This window comes from Numida meleagris, chromosome 9, assembly GCF_002078875.1.
Source record: "Numida meleagris isolate 19003 breed g44 Domestic line chromosome 9, NumMel1.0, whole genome shotgun sequence".
In the NCBI taxonomy this organism is placed as follows: Eukaryota; Metazoa; Chordata; class Aves; order Galliformes; family Numididae; genus Numida; species Numida meleagris.
Genome location: NC_034417.1, coordinates 11,038,504 through 11,063,254, shown reverse-complemented (window position 1 = coordinate 11,063,254; position 24,751 = coordinate 11,038,504). Strand labels below are relative to the sequence as shown.

The 24,751-nt window shown below is 42.4% G+C and overlaps 2 protein-coding genes across 15 annotated transcripts in view; one reads left to right on the top strand and one right to left on the bottom strand.

Annotated features, from left to right (window-relative positions):
- ADAMTSL3 (ADAMTS like 3) overlaps positions 1–24,751 on the bottom strand; it is a 215,349-nt gene that overhangs the window by 189,906 nt on the left and 692 nt on the right. For 2 of the 13 annotated variants that reach the window (XM_021407721.1, XM_021407717.1), the window contains exon 1: positions 7,680–7,949. Coding sequence is in view for 2 of the 13 variants with exons in the window: in XM_021407710.1 (XP_021263385.1) it covers positions 1,192–1,216 (25 nt within the window). In the remaining 11 variants the exon portion in view is untranslated. Of the gene's footprint in view, positions 1–53; positions 251–291; positions 543–759; positions 987–1,006; positions 1,165–1,191; positions 1,414–7,679; positions 7,950–13,938; positions 14,641–24,751 lie in introns of those variants that run through there. The other 11 variants (XM_021407710.1, XM_021407711.1, XM_021407722.1 and 8 more) reach the window with 8 other exon arrangements.
- Positions 9,861–24,323, top strand: LOC110403944 (lamin-L(III)-like). Of its 2 annotated transcripts, XM_021407729.1 has the most exons (12): positions 9,861–10,626; positions 14,872–15,028; positions 15,924–16,049; positions 16,943–17,113; positions 18,430–18,555; positions 18,654–18,874; positions 19,781–20,003; positions 20,919–21,026; positions 21,219–21,335; positions 21,430–21,537; positions 21,663–21,733; positions 24,192–24,299. In XM_021407729.1, the coding sequence occupies exons 1-11, from the start codon at positions 10,244–10,246 to the stop codon at positions 21,702–21,704; spliced, it is 1,782 nt and encodes a 593-aa protein (XP_021263404.1). In that variant the 5' UTR covers positions 9,861–10,243; the 3' UTR covers positions 21,705–21,733; positions 24,192–24,299. The 2 variants fall into 2 exon arrangements, with proteins under 2 accessions (XP_021263404.1, XP_021263405.1); XM_021407730.1 differs by lacking the exon at positions 21,663–21,733 and having other exon boundaries at positions 9,863–10,626; positions 24,192–24,323.

The window sequence follows — 24,751 nt, the reverse complement described above, 5'->3', positions numbered from 1 at the left end:
GAGGAGAGGAGAGGAGAGGAGAGGAGAGGAGAGGAGACCCTCTTCCCACCCACCGCCAGCCTTCCACGCTCCTAGATGCTTTGGTCATTCAGAAGTTTCAATCTTCTGTGTGTTAGAGAAGAAAGGTTTCTCCCCTCGCCAGGCACTGCCGAGATCCAGCACTCGGATACCCCGCAGGTGCCCAGGCTCCCCCAGGGCTCCCCGAGCCGGCCGTGCTCCCCGCCCAGCAGCTCCCGCAGCGCCCGGGGAGCCCCTGTCCGTGAGGCGCCCGCTGCCCCCGGGCTCACCCACCTGGAGCGGCGCCGAGCTCGGCGCGGAGCGCAGCGCTCGGCGGGGCTGGGGCCGGAGGGGAGCGGCTCTGCCGGCGCCTCCTTCCCGCTCGCAGGTCGGGGGAGAGCCTTGCCCGTCACGGCACCGGGAATACAGCATCCCGCATCTCGAGCGGCGGCCCCTCCCTCACGCCAGGCTCCAGCCCACCGCCGCCCGCTCACCGAGGTCCTACAGGCTGCTGGCAGCGAGCCGCACCCGCCCGCCGCAGCCCGGCCCCGGCGAGAAGCGCCCGGGCGCCTCCACCTGCGGCGCGGAGCCGCTGCCCGCCGCCGCCGCTCGGCACCCCCGCGCGGCCCCGGCCTCCCCGGGCAGAGCGAGCGGGCGGGCGGCCAGCGGGGCCCGGCTCCCCCCGGCTGCGGAGGCGCTGGCTCCGGCAGCCCGGCAGCTCAGGACCGAACGGTTCGTCCTCCCCCGAGGGGCGAAAGCTACCGTGAAGTCAGCCCCCGAAGCTGACGCGAAGCAGCTTCCAAAACCGCAACCGTCCCGTGTCTCATCTCCAAGCAACTCTGACAATACAGCTGCAAATCTGCTCGCACACCGAGGAGGTCTTTAATCACGCTGCCCTCCGCGATATTTTTAGGTTTCCTACTGTAAATCTGACAAGCACGTCTCATCCGACAGCTCCGCTCGCCTTTCCCTTCCAGCCGCTAAGCAGTAACCGGGTAAAATCCTCTACCTTTGTGCTACGGCTTCCACTGACGTTCCGAGCTTTCGTCGAGTCTAAGAGCAACACACAGAAAAAGGGCTATTATCCCTGCCACCGAAGTTAAAAATACGCCCCAGCGAACTAAACATAACCGATGAAGAGTTTGTTCAAATATGTTGCGCTGGAAACTTTTCCAGCGCGTTGAGGTTTCTCACCAGCGAGGGAAAGCGCCTCCTCCATCGTTGGGAACAGAGTGCCCTCTGCTGAAAGTCGGCCGCGAGGACGGCAGCCAAAGGGACGGCGTGGGCAGGGAGCGGCCCCCGGGCATCGCCGGGCACGGCTGGGCACCGCCTGCCCCGCACCACGCTTCTCCCCGGGCCGCTGGGACACGGGCTGCCCTCCTAGCACCGGTGTTAGCCACAGACCGCATCAAAAAGTTCGGCCCTGAGATTCTAACAGAGTTTTCCAAATTTAAATGCTGATCAGCATTTTTGTTTTTCTTTCTGCATTCTTTACTTTCCCCTTACTCTGACATCTTCCTACAACGTTGCTCCTCATCATTTGCTTTGTATATCTCTAAACACAAAAGATAATCAAACGTCATGTTTGCGAGTCTTAGAAACACTCGTTCACCTTCTGCAATTAATTAGAGCAGAAAAGAAGCAAGTAGCAGGAAGCAGACCAGGTCAGACAGCTCCAGCAGACACTGATTTCAGCAGTGTGTTGTTGTGTTACTTACACACTTAATTCCCTGCATGATTTTGGGTTAAAGTTATAAGCTCTACGTTTGAATGTACAAAGCACGTAAGAAAACAGAGGTAAACAGCATCTCCCTCCCCCTCAAGGACAATTTTCAGACAGCATTAGAATAAATAATGCCACACCGGGTATGACAGTGACTGGTAACACATCTTGCTTAATCTACAGGCAGTGATGTTAATCTCATCCTCCTTCACCATCCATGGGTGGGGTTTTTTGGAGGGGGGGTTGGCTGAATGGTTTGGTTTTGGGTGTTTTTTGTGTTGTTTTTTTTTTGTTTGTTTGTTTGTTTGCTTTTATTGAATAGAAATCATCCTTTGCATGTGTAAGGAAGATGAGCACCAGCCCAAGAACTGACACTATTTATCTTTTTATTCTAAACCTACTGCTGAAAAATTATACAGTTGTTTTGACAGCTTTCAGTGGGGGTATTTTCCTATGTGAAACTCACCCTTGTGTCACAGTGAGTTGTTGCCTCCTCTACCCAGTTTCTTGAATTTCTTCACCTCAGCCTCATCCCACACCCACTGCACTCTCATCTCTAGATTCCCAGTGAGCGTGAAAGCTTTGGAATTTTAACTCCTGCTGGAGATCTCCATTGCCCCCTCTGCTGAGCCAGGCAAAAGCTGAATGACTCAGGAGTCCAGACAAGATCAGTCAGACAAAACCACTTCAGAATTCCCAGCACCCACAGCTCCATGGCAGACTCCTTCAATATGTGTCCCAAAGATAAAGGCCACAAACCTAGGGGTACCAGAAGCCTAATTTTCATCTCTGAGGGAGTTTGCCAGCAATTCTGATAAACTAATTAATAATTAAAAGAAATCATTGCTTCTAAGGGAACACTTCCCTTCTGCTCACTGTCTATAACTTGTATGCATTATAAACTCTTCAAGGAATGATCATTCTTTGTCTTTTGCACTGCTTGCAGAGCTCCTTGTCCAGTGCCAAGTCCTTGGGTACTGCTTCTTAGCAAATCTATCACACATTTTTCTGATTGACACTCATGCCATGTTAGTAGTTAGTCTGGCAGAACTGGTATAAGATTTTTGAACATGAAACCATAGTGAATCCCTTAAGAGTTTACATACGTAATTCCAGTATTTGTCTCCTGCTATTAATAATGTTTTTTTTTTTATTGCATATGCTTTCCTTTTGCTGTTCTCTAAAATATACATCATTTAAATGACATTAAATATGACAGCTGTAAAGCCCTTATCCTTCATAGAACTGTAAGATATGGACATTTGCACTTATTTCATTGAACACAATCATGATCTCATCCATCTGTACAGCTGGCACAGTCTCACAAAGAACCTGGTTGGATGTACGATGGTCTTAATCTGTTTTCTATGTACTTAAGGCCATGTGTCTTTAGTACTGACCACAACCATTGAACATTTTGTTACTAATTGATTGACATTCAATTGTGCCAATAAAAATCTTCATCTGCAAGCAGAAGAGGCAGAGAAATAAAACCCTGCAGGGTACAGATATGGGCAAAATTGAAGCAAATTACATCTCCGGTCTGGTAAATGAAAAAATGTTTGATCAGCTGCTAATCATCATATTCCAATCGTAGAAAACTTTAACAGAGAACCTTCAAATCTAGAAAAATGCATGTCTCTATTGACTTCTGTCCTGAAATGCAGGTGTACACCTTCAGCAGACCCCACTTCAATATAAACATTCCCTCAAAGCAAGTTCAGCTAAGCCAATCTGATGATCATGAAGGCCATTTTTACATCATAACAAAAGTCTGCACTACTCAGGGAAAATGTGTTTGGCTAAACTACAAATTCAAAATCCACTGAAACAGTGCAGAACAACATTTGGCTCATAAATCAGGATTAAGCCTAATGAATACCAAAGATGGAAGTATCCTGCTGAGGCCCCATGCAGAAAGTGAATTTTGGTTGGAGGCCTCAAAGTTATCAGTAATAGGGCTGCACCTGATTGACTAATAAAAGGAAAACGTTAAATTTCCTGTAACTAGAGTCATGAGAACCCTGATATGGCAGAATCCATTCACTGACCCCGCATTGTGTTTATACAGGGTGCTTGTTTACCCAGAAATAACAAGCTCTCTGGGGTAGAGAGCAATCATGCACTGTCACACTTCACAAATGTTATATGCTATAGAGAGCAAAGCCTCTATTAGTAAAGGCACAAAGTTCAGCTGCAGTACTGTGCCTTTCATTCCTCAGAGTGAGGGAACCCCTGTGTTCAACGTTGATCGTTGCTCTGGACTTTGGAAACAGCTCTATCAGCACAGCAAGTAGAAAAAAATTACTGTGGCTTAATGAGAAATAAAAGCATATTTATGTGTAGACCAAATATTATAGCAATTTTCTATTTTCCTCTCGGTTTGTGTTCAGTTGAATCCAATATTAACAAATACAATATATACAAACGGTCACTTTTGCAAGCATTTGAATAAATATTTTCCTTTCTTGTCTCTCAAATTCCGTTTTTTTATCTTTAAGCAAAACAACATGTGGTGCATTTGCATATTTGTGATCCCGTACAGTAGTAGCAGAAGCATTAAGTTTCATGACCTTGCAGAACAAACACATCTTGTTTCAGATGGAATACACAAACTGCTTTTTAGTTCAGTGCTCATAGCCCTAACAAAAATGCTGATAGAAACTTTGAGATCTACTTATAATACACTTACATAATCATTATGCAATTTTGTTGCCTGTATTTTCATGTGATTATTGTGGGCATAACTGAAAAATATATTTATATACATAAAAATATATAAAATATATACATTTGCATGCAAATAAGGCAAAATGAAAAATTAATTGCAGGAGTAAAAATAATTTTGTTTACTTTGAGTTTTTTTTCCCCTAGTTAGCAAAATATTATATCTAAATAAATAGATATATGTATATATAAAATATGTATATATACACACACATATATACATCTATATAAAACCCCTCTGAGGACTGCGGGTATGGCAAATGTGAATTCTTGAACTTATCTACCATTTTCTTCTCACTCAATACCAACAACAATCCACCCTCATCAGAAGCTTTGATGGCCCTTATTTCTGTGAATGTTAAGAATAAAAAGTTATTGGGTGCTCCGTGAAATGGGCAACACTTGGTGACTAAGCAGAGCCTCTGAAGGGATTGGCTATGTTGCATGTTGTGAGCATCGCGCAAAGCTCAGCGGGACAACTGGTTTTACTCAGTAGGTCTTTGCAGATAGGGTAGAAAGCAGGGCAAAGTAGATGGCCTGCATCCCAAGATGGCTATCACGTGTCACTATGTGTCCAGATACACACCAGTGTGGGAACAGAAAAGAACATAAGCTAATGGTGAGATAGACTGGGGTAAAAAAAAAAAAAAGAAAAAGAAAATGAAAAGCTTGGAAGAAATACCTCGCTGGGAGGAGTTCAAGTGACAAAGACAACGTAGTTGTGAAAGCAGAGGATGAATGATTAATGTAGGAAAATGCAGTAAAGCCAAAGGAAGTAATAAGTATGGGTAGGAGCTGAAACAGACTAAAAAAGCAAGAAACAGAAATGAGGCCATTGGAAAATAGCTTCAGAAAATAAGTGACGCTGTGCATCAAACATTTGGCAATAACAAGAACAAAATTTACACTATCTCACGTACAGTTTGCACATAAATTACAAGTACAGAAAAGCTATAACAAAACCCACTACAAAATGGTTGTATTCTCCTCTTGGCTTGTGTGGGTGAGAACAAAGCAGCAAATAAAACATTGTGCTCAAGAGAGAAAGAGGGTTGGTGTATTAACTGAGGACAGAATTCCTGGGCCAATCTATACTTAAAAGTTCAAAGTAAATATAAGGACAGAAAACAAGTTTGAAATTCATTTCTGATTCTTGTCTTCTACTTGCCAACTCCTTCTGCCATTTTGCCAATTGTTCTGATTTCTTAAGTTGCACGACTACAGTCTTCAGTAAGAGACAGCATTGCAAACCTCTACCAGAGGAAAAGTATCCCTTCTCCTCAGCACAGCCTGGCTGCAGCCAATAGCTTTGTATTGAGATACTGGGTCAAGTGCAATTGGAGCAGAGTAAACTATTTGCTCTCTGTAAAATGCATGCAGCAGAACTCAGCAGTGTTGCTTGGGAATAAATTAAGATCTTTTTGTTATTGTATTCTACTAAAAGACATGGAAGTGATTTCATTTTCACAAGGGACTCCAACTTGACTTAGTTCTGGTGGATCAGAGGAGGTTCTTGGCTCCCATGGGAGCCACCAGATGTACTAGTTCTTATTAACATGCATTGATGACATAAATGAATACAATCTATTTGGCGATGAATGAGGATAAAGAAAGGTTAGCAAAACTTGGTGGATGGAGGAAAAGAAGTTTTCTGAAGCTCCACATGGACATTTTGGGGATACATATACTTGCTGGAAAACAAACAAACAAGAACAGCCACACAACCTGTTTCCCACTTTTCTGTTAATTTTCTCCTTTGCTGGCTCTGTTGCCCTATACTAAGAGAATGTCACAATCTCTGATGTTTCTTCAAACTCTGCTTCTGATATTAGTAAAATCTATAGAGCAACTGTATTATTGCAGACCCATGCCTTAGCTACGACCTCTTTTTTTTTTCCTCATTCTGTATAGACACTCCTTAGAGAAATTGAGATGCATTCTACATAAGACTGGACAAGAGCAGATACATTCAGACAGCAAGCCATACTCTGGCCATTGCTGTACCAATATAAGATGTACATATGTATAGCTTCTTCTCTGAGAGTGTGGTCAGGCACTGGAATGAACTCCTCAGGGAAGAGGTCACAGCACCAAGCTGCCAGAATTCAAGGAGTGTTTGGACAACATTCTCAGGAACATGGATTAAACTTTGGGTAGTCTTGTGTGGAGCCTGGAGTCAGACTCAGTGCCCTGTCCCTCAAGACACTCAAGAGCTCTGAGCACCTGATCAGCTGTAGGTATCCCTGTTCAGTGCAGCAGAGTTGGACCAGATGGCCTTTAAGGGCCCCTTATGAGTCAAACAATTCTATGAACCTTCTAACTCAAAATATTCTGTGATTCCATGATTCTCAGCATTTGTACATGAAGGTGGAATTTGTTCACCAGTGACTAGAAAATAGGACAGACCAATGTTATCAGTTATTAAATACAAAAACATTGCTAACAGATACATTTTCCGTGTGATATTTCTTACCAAACAAAGTCTTTTGTTTACTTCTACATCTGACAACACTACAAATTATTTCATTATATCTGAATTATATTTCTATTCCTTTATTGTCTTCCAGCTGCTGGAAGGCTGTTATTCCAACACAGGCAAAAACCACTGTGAGCTGGCTGACTTGTCCTGCTTAATTTGTTAGATAAGAAGGAACATAAGCTGAAGTACTGCACAGGAGGATGACACTTGCACATACATCATCCAGAGAGTATGTCTTCCTCTATGTATTATTGCTAATGATACAGAAACAGTAATTGCCCTTTTACCTTTCTGGTCAGCAAACAGCAATTTTCTCACGGAGTCTCCATATCCACTGAACTGCTATTGACAATAGCCTTCAACCCTTTTCAGGCTAACAGGAGTCAATCTGGCTTCATCAGCTCCAGGCATGTGTGAGTCACTAACATCTGTCTGTAAATAAGCTGTTTGGCAAAGGGCTTATTCCTATGTTTTACATTTCAGATAGCACTACTACTACATATGCAGACTCCTTGAATCACCACAAAAGCTGAAGGCTGTCCAATAACTCCTTGCTTTTTTTTCCAAAATACATTTAGGAAGAGACACTCATGAATTAGAGGGAAGGATTGTCAGCAAAGGAAAAGCACTGAAAAGCTGCAAAGTTTCTCAAAAGTACTTAAGACTTAAAAAGTAGAAGTAAATTCAAACATTTTGTATTAAGTCATAAAGACAACTGAAAAACGCTACTTCTATCAGCCAATCTGAACTCACCCAAGACTACAGCAGTGGGTTCTCCAACAAACTGTCCTTCCAGGAGGGGCCAGAGCCAGTTGCTCCCTACCAGACACAGAGCCAGGTCAGATAACAAGGCCAGCAGGGCACAGCTGCACCAGCTCCTAGGCAAGATGTGCAGAGAAGCTGGAGATAGCAACCATAACAAGCAAAGTGCTCAGAGATGGTTATACTGACAAAGGAAACACAAATATAACCTGAAAATCAGCCCATCAGTCAACAAGCTCACAAAGAGACAACCACCCCAACCTGAGATTCCATTGAGTTCCTGTACCCGTGGGCAGAGGTGTGGGTGTGTGGCCGCAGCTGAAGCTAGTCAGGATCACTAGGGCATGTTAGTGCACTCAGAGCCCTGACAGCATTTTGGAACTAATGCTAGCAGATTGCTGACACATGGGTAGAATTGGCTAGCAGATAGGTAAGGGACAGGATAGCAAGAAATTTGGTTGATGTTTTCTGGTTCTTATTTTATCACTGTCTTTTTTTTTTCAGTGATTTTTACCAGCTTAAGAGCTGAAAAAGATGCTTTAAAAAGTCCACAAATATTTTAAATTTTTTTCTAATTCCAACTTAGTGTAATCTACAACATTGTCCAGATCTCTAGTATCTACATCTTCCTGCAAATAAACTATTTGTAGAAAAGCTTTTACTGTGTTTTAGCTTGACAATTTTTCCTGATGTGTTCTATATCTCTTCTTAATCCTAACATACTCCTGACATCTTTATACCAGAAACAGTAGGAAAAGATGGCATAGGGTTATCTCTGTAGGAATTCCCCAGCTCCATTTGTGGTCTGAGCAGTAGAGACTACAGTCTTAATAATAATAATAAAAAAAAAAGACAATGAAAAAGAACCAGTAACCAGATCCCACTAACACACTGCTAAGATGCCTTCACACAATAGATAAAACTGGCTCAGACTATTTTTGGACTATTTCTTCCAGCTGTTTTTGTTTGTACTACTACAAAGCCCTGGCAGGCAAGAAAAATATTCTTGGAATAGCAGATTTCTAGCTTTGTTCTGCATCTGTTCCAAAACCATACAATGTATTTGAACAGCTGGCCAATGCATGCAACTGTCAAACATGACAAGGACATATGAGCACAGTGTTCCTTGTGGAGGACTGAGGTTTCAAAGCTGCAGTATACCCTCAGACGTACCTATCTTGGTCTTAGAGGTATGTATTCAGATTTAAGTTGTACATTTTATTTTTCTTGACTTGAGTTTTCTACTGGCAGTGAAGAACAAACAAGTACTCGTCATAGCAAAATGAAAAGACTGGAACTGCTTTGCAGAAAAGAATTTCCTGATGCTATTGTTAGGACAAGAACCAGAGAGCTCGGTCTGGCCATACGCTGTTACTGTGCTACATTTATTAGTAGCCCTGAAATTGTGTTTTATTTTTTATGCAAATGTGTAAGGAAGTTCAGATAAAATCTTGATGAACATCCATACATATCTTCTCCAGTTCCTTCCTACTTCATGTACCTTTGCTTCCAGGGGCATACACAGCCTAATTCTAAAATCCCTAGCTACTGCCTTGGGGCCAGCTTCATTGTTCTCCGGTGTGATGTGCCTCTGGACCTGGAGAGCAAAGTTAGAACTTCTAAAACATTCATAAAATCCAGGATGCCCAAAGAACTTCCTGATTGCATAAATGGTGCAGATTTGGGCAAAGGCTATTTCTCTGGGCAGGAAAGAGCATTAACGCGACCTCTTAAGGGAAATTCCTTTTAACTGCTGCAACAAACCCCATAATTTACTGTTCAGATATTTATGCTCAAACTCACTGAGGTCCACACAGCACCTGCTCACTAAAGAGTAAGTGAAAACGAAAAGAATCAGTTAATTAGCTATTGGAGAAAAAGTGGCAGCTATCACAGGACAGGTGCCGAAGCAGCTTTCTTACTGTACAATGATATTTTTTTATTCGATTGGCATGAACCTTTATGGGCTGCTTCACACGTTTGTCTTGTGTCCGCTCCTCTCCTTTTCGCTCATTACATCAGCTTTCAAATGAAACACTGTAGCACTGCCGTAGTACAGCCAGGCCTAAAGCCTGAAAACGGCGATAAGCAAACAAACAAACAAACAAAGATCGGGGACTGTTGCCGTCAGCTGAGCAAACTGCAAGACCCAGACAGAAGAAGCAGAGCGCAGAGCCGCGGTGTGCCCGAGCTTTGCTGCAGCTGCGCCGCATCCATCCTCCCAAACGTGGGACTGCATGACCCGACCCCTGTTTAACAACGCAGACTGTTCAACAACGCCGAGCCCCCGAGCAGCTCCTCCTCGGCCCTCTCCGATCAGCACCGCCGAACTAACGAGATACGGCAAAGAGTGTACAGAAAATAAAGCAAACCCAAAACGAAACGCACAGATTATCCACCAGGAGCCGCGGCGCCCCGGGGCGCAGCCGTAGCCCTTTAAGCTGCCCACCTCCGGAGGCCGCGGCGGCAGCTGCCCGCTATTTATACGCGGCGGCGGTGCCGGGTGCCCTGCGCGGGGCGGTGCCGGGAGCGGCGGGGCTCGGGGCTGAGCTGCCATGGCCACGCCGCTGTCCTCCACGCCGCTATCGTCCACGCCGGCGAGCGGGAACCGTAGCCGCGGCCGCGGTGCCGCCGCTTCTCCCCTCAGCCCGACGCGACTTAGCCGGCTGCAGGAGAAGGAGGAGCTGCGGCAGCTCAATGACCGCCTGGCCGCCTATATCGAGAGGGTGCGGGCGCTGGAGGCCGACAAGTCGGTGCTGCAGCAGCGGTTGGTCGACTTGGAGGCAGGCAGCGGCCGGGAGCTGGGCTGCCTGCGGCTCCGCTACGAGGCGGAGCTGGCCGACGCCCGCCGTGCGCTGGACGACATCGCTATCGAGAGGGCCGCGCTGCAGGTGGAGCTGGGCAAGATCGGCGAGGAGCACCGGCAGCTGCACAGCAGGTCGGTGCCCGGCCCTCCTGCCTGGCCCTGCCCGGTGTGGGGCTCCCTAGGAGGTATCCCCTGCTTGGGGCGAGGAGAAGTGGGTGATGCTGCTTGCCAGGACCAATGTGCCAGCGAGGGAGGGCTCTGTGCTGTCAGAGCAGTGAGGTCTTGGTGATGGTGAGGCCTCAAATGTATGGATGGTAGTGTGGGCTTAGTGTGATTTGGGCCTGGAGAAACCCTAATGTGTGCCCTGCAGGGGCACTGCTATGAGTACCTCTGTGCCAGTGCTGCTGGGCCTCTTTAGAGCTCTCTTGTAATGGGCATGGGGCTCCCCCTGAGCTTGGGGAGCTGAGAGGCCTTATGGACGCAGTACTGCTTGAATGCCTAGCTGACTGCATTTAGTACTGCACCTGTGATTCATAAACAACCAAGAAGCTGCTGTGCTGGAAAGCATCTAGAAAGTTGTGGGGGTAGGGGAAGTAAGCCTCAGCACAGAGTCAAGTCACAGTATAGAGCAGTACATCTCTTTGGGAGTTATTCCCTCAGACATTGCCTAGGGGGAAATATGCAAAAACGCAGAGCAGACAGTCCTACAAGCAGGCTAACCTTCCTGCTGCAGGCTGGTACTGCACAGAACTGTCCTAGAATGAACTGCCTGTCACTTCAGGCTTGATGTTTTCACGAGCAGTATATCTGGTGTCTGGAATCTCCTTGTTGTCTAGTCTCCTCAAGAGGGGAACAAGGGGATGGTCCAACATAAGTGCACTCAAAGGAGGTAAACGGTGAAGAGGAGGGAACAAGCATTAAATCACAGTAAACTTTCTCTGGTTATATACAACCATGTATAGTATGCAGTTATTTCAATGCCCTATTGTATTACTAAATGAATTACAGACTTCCAGTAACTTGTGTGTCCGCGGTTCCCACCCTCCTTCTCTAAACTGTGCTATAAACTGTTATCATAGCACTGTTAGGCAACAATGTTTCTTTTAATATTGATAGTATGGAGCAAGTTCTGCCTTCTACTGGTTCAGTAGGACTTAAGTAGCTGCTCTAGATGGGAATGAAACATGTTTTTACTCTAAGCTTAGGTTTTCAGCTGCTTGGAAGTTATTGGGTTTGCTTCATTCATGCTGGGTTTTAGCTCATAAATTTGTTTCATAAATCTAACCAGCCACTCGATTGGATAGTGAGGAAAAGGCTAATACCAGTTCTGAAATTTTTCTGCTGCTTTTTCTGTTTGTATAACTCAGTGGCTTTGTTTGTAAAAGCTTTAGGCTTGGCAGGTAGGTAATCCTCCAAACCAATTTACTTCTTTAGAGTAACTACGTTTTAAAGTGGTTAACTTTACAACCCCTGGGAAATGATACATTGTACATGCGCTTTCTGGAAGGACTGGACTGGAGTCCTGATATTAATGATTGTTTCTTAACTGGGCAGTCCAATTGCAAATGTCTCAGATGATTTGGAACAAAATCCTTTGAGGGTATCATGCCCTTTATATATATATTCCTTAAATAACCTGGAACTCTTATGAGATGGAATGTCACTAGATAATTTCCCAACAGCATTAACTATTGACTCTTCTTCTTCACTGGTGAAGAGACTTGAACCCTCAGCAACAATCAAATGTCCTTGCACTCCGCTTTTTTCCTTAGTGTAATTGGGAGTAGGCCAAAGATGTTTTGGAAGGAGGAGTTGTGGATAAGCATATCAGTTGGTTGAATTCAGAGCCTGAGGAAGGTCAAAGCAAGAACAGTGGCACTGCAGATAACAGCAAGCACAGTTCCATTCTGAATGAGTGAGTGTAAATGTGTATTTTGCTGCTGAACCTGACATATGTAGTGTAGCAAGCAGAAGTTGTAAGTGAATTTGTCAAGTCTTGACAAGCTGAAGTCTGTTTTAAACATACCTGAGCTTTTCAGTGAAATTACTTAAATTCTCCAGGTCAAGTATGTGACACCTTAATTTATTGGATATATGATAGTCAATGCCTCACAGTTACCATACTGCATCACAGCCAAACTTTAAATTGCTGCAATTAAAGATGAAATTACCCACTCCCAAGTTTACAGGAGGGAGGGATCATTCTTGCACATTATTGCAAAAAAAAAAAAAGTGTTATCAAAGTGCACCTTCTAATAATCTATCTGATAGCATGACTTTCATGTTAATATAATAAATAATACAACAAGTAGTAGTAGCAGTAGTGGTCCCAGAAGGAAAGTGGTTAACTTAACAGCTAGAAAAGAGAGCAAACTGTAAATACAATGGAAAAACTGAAATATGACCTTTTCTTATTGCTACTACAATCTTATTTTTTTTCACAGACTCTCTCAGCAAAGAGTAAGTATCTTCTACTAGTAAAATATTTGGTTGTACATCATGGTCACAAGGTACAGAGGCGAACAACAAATGCCTTGAATAGCAGAGCTAGAAAAGGCCTTGGGCAAGAACCTGATCTAGCCCTGTACCTCATGGCCTGTGACAGAACCAGCTGTACCTGCATCACTTCTAGCAGATGTTTGTGTGACCCTTTTTAAATTCCAGGTAATGGAGATTCCAGACTCTCCCCAGGCATTGTGCTTTAGTTCTGAACTACCATTAGTTTCCTCTCCAACATCTAACCCAAATATTTCTCCTGCAATTTAAGCCTACAACTTCCTGTCTTTTCCACAGCAGACATGGAAAACAGATTCCCTTCTCCTATGCAGAGGTCTTTACATACATAAAAGACTTCTGTCTCCTGTCACTTTTCTGTTCTCTAGACTAAACAATTCTTGCTTTGTTCCAATCTTTTCTTGAAGCCCATGCTTTCTAGAACCCATCACTCCTGTGGAATGACTTTGGACTCTCTCCAGCTGGTCTGTTCAGTTATCAACTGGAAACCTTATTGTATAAATTATCGCAACTTAGCCACTTGTGAGAAAAGATTTTGCTAAAATAAATTGAATGCTTTACCCTTCATAATCTCAAATCTGTGTTTTGAGCAGAAAGGAACTCCAGCTTGGTGTAGGTCAGGTAACTACAGGAATATGAGAAAGCAGAGCAGCCTGGGAAATTATCACACCTGTCCTCTCAAAGATAGGAATGCAGTGTGGGCCCAAAGCTCGCCTGCTGTGATGCAAGTTTGAAGAATAAATCTATAGACATTCAGATGGTATCTGAATGCTCTGTAAATCAGTTTCCCCTCAGTGCAAGGAAAGAGGGGAGTTGGACTAGGTAACCTTTAAAGATCCCCTCCAACTCTAAGGATTTGGTGGTAACTAGTTGCTTGCAGAAGGTTCTGGGGAGAAAATGGCGTTCCGCAGACAGTAAAGCTGCTCTCACCTTGTAATTCTGTGAAGGTATGAAGGAGAGAAGAGCTTGTGATCCATCCTGAGGGCAGAGGCCCTCTTGCAAGGACACTCTGTGCTGTGAGGATGGGATGGTCTGTGTGGAGACTTGCTGCTGTCTGGCAGGAGCTGGTGGCTGGAGGAGGCCAAGCCTGGGCCAGGCCGTGAGGCTGAGTGCCCCACTTGGGGGTGGCCTGCTGGAGCCGGAGCTCCTCCGGTGCTGTGGAGAAACTCAGTGTGGGGAGAAGCCCTCAGCAGCTAGAGGAGCTTTTCTCCTCCAGGTGTGGAGGAGGGGTGCTTTGCCATGTGTGACCAGCACTGCCTGCTCTCCTGCCTCAGGAGAGCAGGCCTCAAGCTGCACGCATGCGGCCTTCCCGCCTTCGGGTAGTGAGGCCCTCCCTGTGGAGCGCGGCAGCTGTTGTGGCTGCTCACCCCTGGGTGGAGCAGCTGCAAGGGCTCTGAGACACAGCAAAGGTGCGCTTAAATGGCTGGCAGGGCCCTCAGCTGCCTTCCCTGCTGGAAGGGAGTTCTTGTTGCAGGAGTTCATTCAGCAGTGGCAGATGAGTGCAGTGAATGCCAGTTCTGAACATGACTATTTGTTCCTGTGGTGGCAGTGGCTGTGCCATCCCTCCCTCTCCTCCTGATGGCAGTGCTGTGGAGAATAGCTGGATCCTGCATAGGATTCACATAAAATCAGCTGGAAAACAGATGAGAAATTCTTCTGGTTAAACAAATGATACTTGTCTGAGGCTCTTTCTGGTTTGTTTCTAAGAGCCTGCCCTGGGCTTTCACCACAAGACTCATCCTTTCTTCTGATTCAGTTCAACCACAGACACCCCCCCCCCCCCCACCTTAAAGGTAGACACTCTGACAGCAAATATTCTCCCTCACCAGCTGCAACTTATGAGTGTAAAACTTTCACTTGCAGGAATTCAAAAAAAGAAGCTGACTTGAACCTGGCACAGGCTCGTATGAGAGATCTTGATGCTCAGCTGAATGCGAAGGAAGCTGACCTGGCAACGGCTTTGAATGAGAACCGGACTTTGGAAAATGGCCTTCGTGAGTTAAAGGATCAAGTAGTCACTGTAAGGCTTGTTCCTGGAATTTCGACTTTGCTTTTGCTCCTGAAGCTTTTGCTTGTCTTATCCTAAGCTAGTTAGAGATTTAAAAGTAAAATCAGGCAAAGGCTGTGGCAGTTACAGGTGGACAAAAAGATTTCTCCACTCTTGCTGAAAGCAAATGCTGCTAATAGTTGGTCCATTAAAACTTCCAGCTGTTGTAAGTATCTTTAATCCTATTCCGTGACTGTAGTAGCTAATAAGTTGTCATCCAATGACAAACTAAGGAGAAATGTGAATTGCTATAGGCCCTGTAGCAAAGGGAGGATTTGATGGATCCTGCTTTATTATGGTTAAATCTCTGTAGAACAAATACAACTTCTGACTGCTTCTTTGAGCTCTTGTGCTGTTTAAGTTGCTATTCTATCAGTATGATCATTAATTAAGGTACTCTAGGGTCTCTAAGATGAAAATTAAAAAAACAACCTTGTGTCCAGTAGTTTGAGTAAAATAAGGCTATATTTGGAGTATTTTACATGTTAAGAATCAATACAAATGATATGGGAAGTAAGGAGGAAGTTGGGAAAACTTAGTAACATGAAAGGGGAGAATACATGAAGATGGTACAACTTATTCATCAGAAGCACTCTTTTTGCATTTGAAAAAAAACTTGACTGGTGGGATGGAGGGCTGCATACATCTCCTGTGGGAGATCTGGCCTACACAATGATTAATAGGGTTTCACTGTAAACACTCCAGATCCCACAGAAATAGACCTTAAACAGTAGAATAGTCAACTTCACTTAAGCAGTGCATTTTGATTGCTGTAGGAATTAAATTGAATAACCTGTAATAAACTGGCTGTCTTGGTTTGGAATAGTAACCACTTAATTTTGATTACCCTTATGTCTTTCTCTTCTAGCTGGAGCTGTCACTGGAAGATGCCAAAAAGCATCTCCACAGTGAAATGTTGAGAAGGGTGGACCTGGAAAATCATTTGAAAACTTTACAGGAAAAAATGACATTCCAGAAGTGTCTTCATGAAGATGTATGTTTTAGCTTATTAAAAAGGGCTTTTTAGGTGTCCATGACCCCAGATGTCCTTAAATGCAATGTTAAGTTGTGCCTTAAACTTAAAAAGATAACTTAGCTGAGTCAACTTATGGCAGTCCATCAGTCAGTAAAATCTGCCTAACTAGGAAGACTTCAAGAAAGTATACAACCTCATGTTAACTGGCATAGTACCAATAGGTATCTGGAATATGAGAACTTTCTCAGGCTGAACTTCTGAAGGTAACTACAGTCATGATGTACTACTTTGTGTAACTGAAAGTGCATACAATACACTGAAGTTAAATGATTCCAGGTGCTTGTGAGAAGCCTAAAATAATTGAAGTTAAATACTTGATTAAAAAGCAACTTATGTTCCTTTTTTTTTTGAAAGTTTATCAAACACCGTTGATAAGTGTTGCATTAGGAGTCCATACGTAATATGGAACTTAAAAGAAATGAATGCAAACCAAATTCCTTCTGGAAGGAGTCTGTGTGATTTCAGTGATTTCTCTAACCCAGCTGCTGTTAGTTTTTGAACAAAACAAAAATAGGTAACAATTCTTAAAGAAGCTGAAGTGCACATGCATCTAAAGAAAAGCAGAGAAATTAATCTGGATCAAAGAATTAATCTCCAAATTAGATGCAAGTTATTTTGTTTAGTAGTTTAAGCAACGTCAGTGGTGAAGAAGCAGAAAAATCCAGCACAGCTCCTGAGGTGTGAGTACATGATCTAATGGAAGGATATGTAAGCTGTGACTTGAGGAATTACCATGCACTCGATGGCAAATCTGCTATGGTTCTGAATTACTAGCTAAGCTGGTACAGTAAGCCCACAGTCTCAAATCAAACTATTTTGGCTTGCTTATTCTCAGAAACTTTCTCTCCTAGGAGCTCAAGGAGATGAAAAGAGTCCATGAGAGCAGAATAGCAGAAATGGAGTCTGGTCGTCGGAGAGAATTTGAGAGTAAGCTCTCAGATGCTCTGCAGGGGCTGAGAAAACAGCATGAAGAACAAATTCAAGGATACAAAGAGGAGTTGGAGCGAACGTTCAGTGCAAAAGTGAGTTGGTGGAAGATGCCCATAAAACAGTTCTCTGCACCTTCATGTGGTTTATGTCACACTAGTGTAAGTGACTGATGGAGCCCTTGCATTCACTGCAGAGCCTCTAGGCATAAATGTGAAGGGTAATTAACAACAGTTATGGGATTTCAAAACAGTGTTAAGTTTGACAACAGAACTTACTGCTACCAACACTTAGCTCCAAACACAATTGGTTCAAGTATACTGCTTCTTTCGGGAACAACTAGGAATGGCTACTGTAATAAAGATGATCATAATTCTTTCTACTAAGAAATAAGTGTCTGACAAAATCAGGACCAAGATGTGCTATGTTTATATTAAGAATTTTCAGTATTGTTGAATAAAACTTCAGTAACAGTAATGCTAGTGAAATACATGAAATAAGATGTTATTACAGTTCTTCTTAAGCTGTAACACTGCATAAGGTAGGGAGGGTGGCTATGGAAGAAGGTTGACAGGTTGTCTTCCAGAAATGGTCTGTTATATATATATATATATTTTTTTTTTCCCCTAGCGTAAGCCTCATTCAGGTAGAAGTAATACTTTCTACTTACAGCATTGTAGAAAACCCTGGGATCTTTCCTGGGTTGAGTGCAGTATACAGTACTGATGCACTAATAATGCAAAATTGTATGATCTGTTACTCTTAAGAAGATGTACTTTTCACTTAATAGTTTTTCTGGCTTTCTCCATACTACAACTTTCTTTGTATAACAGCCTACTGAATTTGTTTGGATGTTTCTGTCCAACTCTTCATTGGAAATCTGCATCTCTTGTAGTAGCATGATTACACTTCATCTCAGTGCATGTTTTTCCATTCTTGAAAAATACCAGGATTTACTTGCTCTAGAAATAGCTTTGTGCTGCTTAGAGTGATGCAGAAACTGTTTAGTAACAGAACTTTTGGGGAAGAACAATACTTTTCTAAGCATACTGAGCATCCTCTAGCCTTATGCTTTGATAAGCAATTTCCAAGCATTCCTCTTTGTTCTTCTGGAGAATCCATTGACTTCATATCTATACAAAGTCTTTGTGCTTTTGTAACTGAAACATCCTAATCCAGCACCTCTCACTACCTGAAGATTGCATTTCTTTCTGGCATGAGCGTCAAACTCACGTAAATTTCCTTGAAAAGCAAAAAACTTTCTGATTTGGATCTTACTGATATCTGCACACTTAAGTAAAACATAGCTATTTCCATGTGTAACAGCTGGAAATCACTTGATTTTTTTCCCTTTCTTGTTTAAAATAGATGGTCACAAGCAACTCATTACTAACGGTGACTCTACCCATAGGTGGAGAATGCCCAGCTTTCTGCAGCAAGAAATAGTGACTTTGCCAATGCTGCTCGAGAGGAGTTAATGGAAACAAAGCTTAGAGTTGGAAATCTGACATCTGAAATTAATCAATATCAAAGCCAGGTAATATCTTTTGTACATTCCTAGTATTAAATACCCAATTCAAAATATTTCCTCTCTAATACTCAGTAATTGATTTTTTTTTTTCCTCTTAATTTTAGAATGCTGCTTTAGAGAACAGAGTAAAGGAGCTACAGGAGATGTTGGATAAAGATCGTGATCTACATCGAAAGCGTATGGCTGAAAAAGAAAGAGAAATGGCACAAGCCCAGAAAAAGGTTCAAGAACAGTTGGAAGAATATGAGCATCTCTTAGATGTGAAACTGGCTCTAGATCTGGAAATAAATGCCTACAGAAAGATGCTGGAAGGAGAGGAACAGAGGTAGGCTATGACAAGGTCTTCACGTGAGGACTTGTTCCATCCATGGTCTCCGTACTAACTGTATATATATATTCTTTGAAAAACGTGGTAGATGCAAGAAACAAATACTGTTTGCAATTAGGATTGTCACTCAGTTATTTAAGTATAATCTTCTATAGGTAAATAGTACTTATATTCCACATACATCACATTAGGTACAAAGATCAGATACTTGACAAACCAAACCGAAAGTTCAAATCCACTAGATATCCCTCCCTAGAATTGAATGTTTTCAAAGTTTTGTACTAAAACCTAGAGTTGTATCAAAGACACATTGAAGTCCAAAACAGCCATCATTTTCCCCCTTAGCCATCAGTATTAGGTGCTGAAGTCACTTTGAGATGGAGTAATTACACAAAAACATTAGGGCATGCAGCTTATAAGGGTATGGTCACTCTGTGCGGGTTTTATTCTATACCTAGCTAGCTCACAAGTCCATTTAATAATTAGAACTTCCATACTTTTGGCTGTATGCATGAATGAAAGGAGAGAACTGTACTAGTTCTCACTATCCAGACACTTCTGAGTGAGAACAACATGAACTCTTTTAATGCTAAAGGTCAAGAATTTAAATAACTTCCATTAAAGAGTGTGTGTGTGTGAGTAAAGACTTGAAATAAATACGTACTGCAATTGGGAATGATTTCTTATCAGTATAAGCTTGCTCTGAACTTTAGGTCTGGCGTTGTGTTCCAAATCTAACAAGCTACTTACTGACCTACTCTTGCCAGTAAAAGTAAAGTCTTATGTTCAAGGCTTCATGGAAAGCTTCAAGGTAAGAAGCTGTTAGGCTTGGTTATCCTGATAATACTGAGAAGAAATAAGCATTGTAGACATTCAAGTGAACGTTATTTCACTCCTTCCCAGGCTGAACATATCACCTAGTGCATCTTCACACAGCGTTGCAACTCAAGCAACAAGTGAAGGGCGACGGTTTCTGCATGGGAGAAAAAGGAAAATGAAAGCCAAAAAGAGAGAGCCTAGTGATGTGTTTAAGACCGTTCAGCATGCTTCATCTTCTGGGAAAGTGTCTATTGAAGAAATTGATGCAGATGGGAATTTTGTAAGGCTTAAAAACAACTCTGATGAGGTACTTGTACTTGTTCAATTTTGTTCTGCCTTCGCTGCAAAGTATGACTGCTTGTGAACTGATTTGTGGCTTAGAGATCGCAATAGGGAAGGATAAAGAGTGAGGAAGATGTACTGCTAAACTGAAAAAGGAGAGCCTTCTAAATATTTCTTGAACTAGCCTGGTTACTGCCAATAGATCAGCACCAACTGATATTCATTTTGCAGTTGTCTTGCTCTCAGGGCCTTTGGAGGAGGTGCATTGGCATCTATGATGCGGAAGCCTACAATCGTCAAATATTTCTCATTAGAATCAGGATAGCAGTATTGGATGCACTTCATATCTTTGAGAAACTAAATAGGGCTTAGTAAACAGCATGACAGCTTACTATTTAGAAAAACAACTAAAAGGTTTACTAGGACTGACAGTATCTAATCAATGCAGAGGGCTTCACTAATGAATTGGACAACTCAATTAGTTTAATCTGCAAATCCATAATATTAGGATTATCAGAGCTCCAAAACTTGCAGCTGGTAGCTTAGGTGCTTTAGCCTGAGATGCCTTAAACCTTCAAAGACCACTTTATACATATTAATGTAAACCATAATATATATTAATATATACATCCAGTCTGACTTAGCTGGTCATACCCATCTATGGGTTATCAATCTCTCTGTTAAGAATAACATGAACTTACTCTTCCTGGTTAAAATAGTTTCCCTATTGAACAGATGTGCCTGAATTTCTGGGGCTAAGATTAACTCTAAGAAAGTACTAGAAGACTTCTCTGGAAATTTGAAGGCAGTCTTACAATTGATTATAGTCTTCCACCTTACAGAAGAAGGACCAAATGCCTGTTGACAATGGGAAGAATCTTGCACTTGTATGAGTGACACAGTGTTGGTCTGTAATGCTGAGAAACTTCTCATCCTGCAGGATCAGCCACTACATGGATGGGTGTTGAGAAGACATCTTGAGAGTGTGTCAGATGTAACATACAAATTCCCCTCACAGTTCACTCTTCAGGCAGGCCAAGTAGTTACGGTAGGTAGTACTGTAACACTTAGTATTCTTGAATCTTCCTGAGAAGCACTAGCCTACCAGGGAGGAGAGTGGTTGAGTTTGTTACTGGGCATCTCTGATATTAGAGTACTTGGAGCTGTATGTGTTAGGATGAGTTCTGATGTAACTACAAATTAGAAGAATCAACATAAGCTCACTTCAAATTTTTCGCAGATCTGGGGTGCAGCTGCTGGTGTAAGCCCAGGTCCTAGTGACCTGGTCTGGAAGTCTCAGAAGTCTTGGGGAGCTGGGTATAACATTGGTGTTACACTCATCACAGATGAAGGTGAGGTAAGTGAGTTGCAGCTTCTTCTGTCCTCTTACTGAACTCACTTGATGTGCTCGACTCTTGAGCATTCTTGATAGTGACTTAATTGTATTGTAGGAACTGGCAGAGAGGAAATTAATGCATGTACCCAGAGGAGAAGAAAGTGGTGAGCAAGATGATGAGTATGAAGAACTGATGGGAAGTGAAGTGGAGCTTCCATCTCAGGTAAGTTGCCTGAAACTTAAATACAAGCAATTGGATAATTCTGATAGCCAATTTCTTTACACTATGTGAAAATACTTCCCCAAATATGATCCGAATCCAACTCTTACCATTTTTCTTGATGTCAGACCAAAAGAAGAAGAAAAAAGAAATGTTGTTTGGTTTCATGATAGTGGTTCCTGTGAGCATCCTTAAGCAGGTGAGATCAGTGAGAACTGTGCTTGCCATCTCAGCTTGCTTCACTGATAATGCTTCAGTCTCTTGTCCCATGTAGGCTGTAGCTTGCATGGCTTTGCATCAGAAATGGAATTGATGCTTTTCTTATTTGTTGGTTGAATATCATCAAATAATTAGAGGCCAAACAATTAATGCTATTGCTGAAGAATACCAGCTTTTTATGTATTTCATAGAATCTCATCATGAACATACTTGCAAGCTGTTATTCCAAGAACAGAATGCAAACAAAAATTTTCATTCTGTGGGAATGAAGTGACTTACCTGATACTTAGAACAGTGCTCCAGACTTGTTCTAGAGTACCTGACTTAAATTCACATTAAGGAAATATCATATTTCCTTTCAAAAATATGAAATCAAAGGCCCTATAGAGGGATCTGGATAGGCTGGGGTCGATGCTCAACTGCATGAGCTCAGCTCAATCCTCTTGTCCAGGTCACCAATAAAGATATTAAACAGAACAGGCCCCAGTATCGACCCCTGGAGAACACCACTCATGACCAACTGCCAGCTGGATTTAACTCTGTTCACCACCACTCTCTGGGCCTGGCCCTCCAGCCAGTTCTTACCCAGCACAGAGTGTATCTGTCCAAGCCATGGGCTGCCAGCTTCTCTGGTTACCATCCCTGGAGGTTTTGAAGGAAAGCGTAGATGTGGCACTGAATGATACAGTTCAGTGGTCATGGTGCAATGGGTTGACAGTTGGACTAGATCATCTTAGTGGTCATTTCCAACCTGAAAGATTCTATGATTCTAAAATGCTGAAATCAAAGTTCATGGTATATTGACTGGCTAAGCTTCTTCTTAAATTCAATCATGAGTTTAAGGCACTTCAGTGTCAGTTTGGTTTCAGAAATTAGCATCTTATTTTGGTGTGTAAAATAAGCATCTCAGCTGTGCTTTAGTCTTAAATACTCCTTTCAATATTTCTGAAGTGGAAACAAAGCACAGGTACAGATCACGCTAATAGAATTAGCACACATCAGTAGAATGAGCATGTTCTGGTATACCTGTTAGCTTTTGGGTGCAACTTGGATGTTGCAGTGCCCTCTGAAAGAATCTCCATGGCCTCTGAGTGGCTTCTGTCTGATCATAGAATCTGAAGTAGTTCATCTTGAGTTCTTCTAGTGCACTTTAATATACTACTAGCTTGTCTTCAGAATATTAAAGCAATTAAAGAAGAGTTATTGCTGAAGGGCTTTAAATTGGTCATAGCTGAAAAATTATCAACTGTATCTTACTTGAGTTAATTTTTTGACTTGAAATAGCATTGTTTCCTTCCCTTAGTGCAGACTGAGGACCTATGTGCAAGGGGATACCTGATAAAAATGTTATTCTTCCCCTCCTGCTGACAAAGCCTTTTGAGTTACCACACTTTCACATAAAATCTTCCACGGAGCTACAAGGAAGATGGGTACCTACTGCAGCAGGTCTTTGACACCAGTATTTCCTATGTATCTTCTCCTATTCATCTTCAAATTATTTATGCCTGCCCAAAAACATAACTTGGAAGTACCTTGGGGTACCATCTTTTTGGAGAAAATGTACCTCAGAACAGGCAGTAGTCAGCTGCTTAGTTCTTTCCTTGTCCTTCTTTTGAGAGTGAATCTAACTAAATACCTATTCTTACTATACCATCTGGTTTAGAGTGGTTATCAAAGTCTTACGTTCTTGGAATATTTTCAGTCTCACGCTGTAAAGGATAAGACCTTTTTTAATATGCTATTGAGCACTGTTCTGTAATGCTGTTCTGACTTTCAGTGCACAGCATACACCAAAATGGTTGAAGATGTACAAGTGGAAACTTTAAAACCTAAAGAGTCTTACTTACTGCTACAAACTTCTTTATGTTCAAAGCAGGGCCTCTCCTCAGAATTTGAAAGGTTCTTTATTTTAATTGACTGATAATATGGCTCCTTCTGCAATCAGTGACAGAAAGCAAAAGCAACTTCTTTTTTTTACCTTCTTTTCATGATAAAACACTTACTGTTTTATCAGCAACTTCACAATACAGTTACGTACCACTTATGGTAAGAATCCATTCTAATACTCCTACTCAAATATTAATGTCCTTCCCATCTGCTGAATTACTATTAAGCTTCAAACTTCTGTCACTAGAACATCTGTGTTTCTGCAATGTACGTAATACTAAGATAACAGCAACTTAAAGAAAACAAAACAGTTAACTTCCTGTAGACATCAAAATGATGTAAAGAATGCAATGTAGTGCTTTAAGGCGGGGTTTCCATGTTTTTCTGCTTCCGTTCTTCTTCCAATATGAGTAGCATGAATTTGTATGTCAGTTCAGTTCTGATGCTTCCAGAACTCTGGAGTGCTGATAGATTTTTATTTTTTTAATTAGCATTAAATAGCTTATATGCATGCTTCTTAGAACTAATGTCTTGATATTTTATTTCTGCAGCAAAATGAAGATCCCAGCTGTTCTATCATGTAAGGTGGACATGGAGATGATCACCTGAAAACAATTCTAAACCTCAAGTGACATTTCAGACTTAAGTGTGTGGTGATACCTTCTGCAATATCTGAAAATTACTTGGAATTTACATCTCCCATCTGACCTCTTTGTAAGAAACACTGTCCAAGATATGACGCCTCCTGCCTTCAGTACCCTGTGCTGGATTCACTAATATAAAGATCAGTAGAATACAAGCTCTGTATGAAGTTCTTTCACTCTGCCACAAGGATTTGATTTCCATGACCTGCTGAAACAGGAGCGTGTGCAGTTCACAAAGCTGTTAAATGCATGTCCTAAAAGGATGATAAATATTTGAAACTGAGCATAAGGCTGTCTCAGCTTTCTCCAAAGGCAATTTCTGTTTCAAGCCAGAGTGGGTAACTACATGTGCCAGATCACATCACAGCTTGGATATCCAGCAATTCTGGACTTGGCTGAAGTAACACGTTATCCTGAAGAGTGCTGACCATCTGAAATGTTTTTCTGCTCATATTCTGATGCTGAGA